This window comes from Megascapheus bottae, chromosome 37, assembly GCF_031878675.1.
Source record: "Megascapheus bottae isolate mThoBot1 chromosome 37, mThoBot2.hap1, whole genome shotgun sequence".
NCBI lineage: Eukaryota > Metazoa > Chordata > Mammalia > Rodentia > Geomyidae > Megascapheus > Megascapheus bottae.
The window spans coordinates 1,037,698-1,040,760 of NC_143545.1; the positions used below are offsets into that span (position 1 = coordinate 1,037,698).

The 3,063-nt window shown below is 59.1% G+C and overlaps 1 protein-coding gene across 1 annotated transcript; it reads right to left on the reverse strand.

Moving 5' to 3' along the window:
• Positions 1-722: 722 nt before the first annotated feature.
• Positions 723-3,057, reverse strand: Ccdc77 (coiled-coil domain containing 77). Its single transcript, XM_090325063.1, has 4 exons — positions 2,869-3,057; positions 2,132-2,257; positions 1,901-2,053; positions 723-1,251 (listed from the first exon to the last, which is right to left on the reverse strand). Exons 1-4 carry the CDS (start codon positions 2,998-3,000, stop codon positions 1,105-1,107), a joined length of 558 nt encoding a protein of 185 aa, XP_090181189.1. The 5' UTR covers positions 3,001-3,057; the 3' UTR covers positions 723-1,104.
• Between the last annotated feature and the right edge of the window lie 6 nt (positions 3,058-3,063).

Genomic DNA, 3,063 nt, shown 5'->3' on the forward strand with positions numbered 1-3,063 from the left:
AGAATCTGGGTCCCCTGTTTAATCTTTAATTGCCCTTTCTGAATGTCAAGGCAAGGTTGCCAATTAAAAGGCTCAGTGGCAGCCAGCAGGGCCAGTGTCGCCATGGTTCACTGCCGGGGTGACCGGGGGACAGGACATGATAGGCTGAGGGGAGGGACACGTCACCAGGATTACACATGTGGGAAGCGATGGCCGCCGCCTGAACACGTTGGCGGGGAAGCTGGGAAACACGCAGCGCCTTGCGCCTTTTGTTACAGTTGCTGCTGAGTGTACAGTGACCTCAGGTTTGATAGAGGGAGAGGAGCCAGAGCTGGGGCCAGCTTGCGGCTATAATGCTAGCTACTTGGGAGGCCAGGGTCAGGGGGATCACGGTTCAAGGCAGAAGAGTTCGAGACCCTCTCTCCCCTCATGGCTGTGTGCAGGGGCTCATCCTTATCTCCCCATGCAAGGCTGAGATCCAGAGGTTCAAAGTTCCAGACCAGTCTGGGTAGAAAACCTCACGAGACTCCATTTCCATGAAGGAGGCTGGATGTGGTGGCATGTGTCTGTGTAGGGGGGACAGCTGTGTCACCTCACCCAGCCACTGATGGAGATGGGGGTTCTCAAATGCTGATGCCACAGTCCGCTGGCTTCGGGCACAAGCCTGGACCCAGGACGGGAAGGACAAACAAGTTGTTACTAAGTGTTCACGGGCTCCGACAAAATTCAGGAAAAGGCGCAGATTCTTAACCACTTCCTTTACTGAAAATAGCTCATTTGGAACACGAATAAAACAAAAACAAAAACGAACATCAAACTTTTCCTACAAGGGTCCTTCTGGCCTGCCAGGGTGGCAGGGCTGGAGGTGTGGCCGGCCGAGCTCCAGGGCGGGGTGTCCAGTGCCCCCTGGTGGCCGCAAGGGGAAAGGGCGGCGGAGAGCCGAGGCCCTGGGCGGATGGGCTGTGGTCTGGCTGGAGTGGCTCGCGCTGCCTTTCCCCAGCCCCACCTTTGTCCCCTCTCACAGGCGCCCAGCCAGGCCCACAGCGAGGACACTTGAGAGAAATGCTGAGCGATGCAGGCATCCCTCCCCACGCCATGAGGCTACCGTGGGAGCCCCGTCTCGGGTCAGCAGAGCCGCAGCTGGTTCTCCAGGCCGAACAGCTTGGACTTGAGGGTCTTCAGCTCTCCCTGGATCTTGTGCGCCCGCCGGTTGCTGCTGCGGACCTCGCACAGCATGGCCAGGTCCTTGTTGGCCTGGATGCTGAGTGTGGCCTGCGGGGGCAGAGGAAGGACGGGAGGGGACCCTCGCGTGGGCATTCTGGGTCAAGGCGGGCCCTGGGCAGGGAGAGGCGGAAAGCGGGGAGCCCGGGGCCTCCCTGCCACGGGAGACAGCTCCGAACATGGACCTGGCCAGCTGCCCACCACCACCTAGGCTTTGCAGAAGACCTCAACCGTCCACAAGGGGCCCCGAGCAACTGGGGTGCCGGAAGGCTAGAAGCACAACGGGGTGCTTGGCCCAGCTGTAAGGCAGACCCAGGGCTGGAGGAACAACTCCTCTGCTTTGACGCAGTGTGTGTTTGCGTGCACCCGCGCATGCTCGTCCTGCCTGGGGTTTGAACTCGGGGCCTGGGTGCAGTCCCTGAGCTTTTTCACTCAAGGCCGGCGCTCTACCCCCTGAGCCATGGATCCACTGTCTGCTTTCTGGCCATTCGTGGAGTGTCACGGCCTTTCCCGCCTGGCTGGCTTTGGACTCTGGAGTAGCTGGGGTGACAGGCGTGAGCCACGGGTGCCGGCTTAGATACAAAAGTATTCATTCCCCCGTTTTTCCAGGGTGGCTTCTTGGGGTCCCAGGGGCAGTGCGGGCGCAGGCTCTTTGGGGAAACCCCTGCGCCTCTGCTCCTTTCTCCTCACGGTCTCTGACCTTGTAGAGCATCTGCTCCAGGTCTTTGAGCTTCTGCCGGAGCACGCGGATGTCTGTCTTGAAGCCTTCCACCTCCAGGACGCGCCGCTGCTCCAAGGCCTCGTAGCGCTTGGTCATCATCTGCAAGCGCTTGCCCATCTTGTGCGAGCGGTCCTGATGGGGGGACGGGGTGACGTGGGGGGAGGGAGAGGAGGGCGACCCCACCGTCCCGTGGGGCAGAGCTTCTTTTACCTTGAAAATGTCTCTCCTCACCCCCTCCTCCTCCCGAATCCGGGCCAGCTCCTCCTCCAGGGAAATGCACTGCTCTTGGTACATGGCGGACAGCTTCTGCTCCTGAGCTAACTTCTCCTTCAGCGACTGTAGGTGGAAGGGCAGAAGGCCGCAGGGGTGAGGCCCCCATCTGGGACGCCAGCCACACGTGGGCAGTGGCAGGGAGGAAAGGTGCTAAGACAAAGCGTGGCGAGGAACTCTGGAGAATGCATGGACTCTTCCATTAGCTCTTGTTCCAAGAAACGACCAGAAACTTTTTTAATTAAAAAAATTAAGGCCGGGGGCCGGGAGTGCTTGCCTAGCATGCACGAAGACCCGGGTTCGATTCCTCGGTACCACATGCATAGAAAAAAGCCGGAAGTGGTGCTGAGGCTCAAGTGGTAGAGCTCTAGCCTTGAGAAAGCCCAAGGACAGTGCTCAGGCCCTGAGTTCAAGCCCAGGACTGGGTGTGAGGGATTCAAGTGTTTTTTTGTTTGTTTTTAATGCCAGTCCAGGGGCTTAAACTCAGGGCCTAGATGCTGTCCTTTAGCTTTTTTGCTCAAGGCTAGTGCTCTGCTCTCTGAGCCACAGCTCCACTCCTGGCTCTCCAGAGGCCTGGTCTGGCTCCAGATCCTCAGATCCCCGATCTCCTGTGAAGCTAGGATGACGGGCTGAGCCGCTGACACGGAGCCGGCCTCCAGAGAAACAAGGGACGTTACCTTCACGTGCTCGTGCTGGGTAGGGTGGGTCTCGTAGAGCGAGGGCAGAACCTTTCCCGGCCGATCCTCCTTCTTCCTGCTCTGCCCCTGGCACTGGCGGAGTTCTGACACCAAGTGGTCTTTCTCCAGCATCCACGCCTGCTCCTTGCTTTGGTTCTCAAGCCTCAGCTGTAAGAAGTCTTTGGTACTCTCGTA

Excerpts from the sequence above, each read along its gene's own strand:
- Ccdc77 (XM_090325063.1), bottom strand. The coding sequence starts at position 3,000 with ATGCTGGAGAAAGACCACTTGGTGTCAGAACTCCGCCAGTGCCAGGGG. Across the intron at positions 2,258-2,868 it reads CCCAGCACGAGCACGTGAAG|TCGCTGAAGGAGAAGTTAGC; the intron begins GTAACGTCCCTT and ends TTCCACCTACAG. Across the intron at positions 2,054-2,131 it reads TGAGGAGAGACATTTTCAAG|GACCGCTCGCACAAGATGGG; the intron begins GTAAAAGAAGCT and ends TCCCCCCATCAG.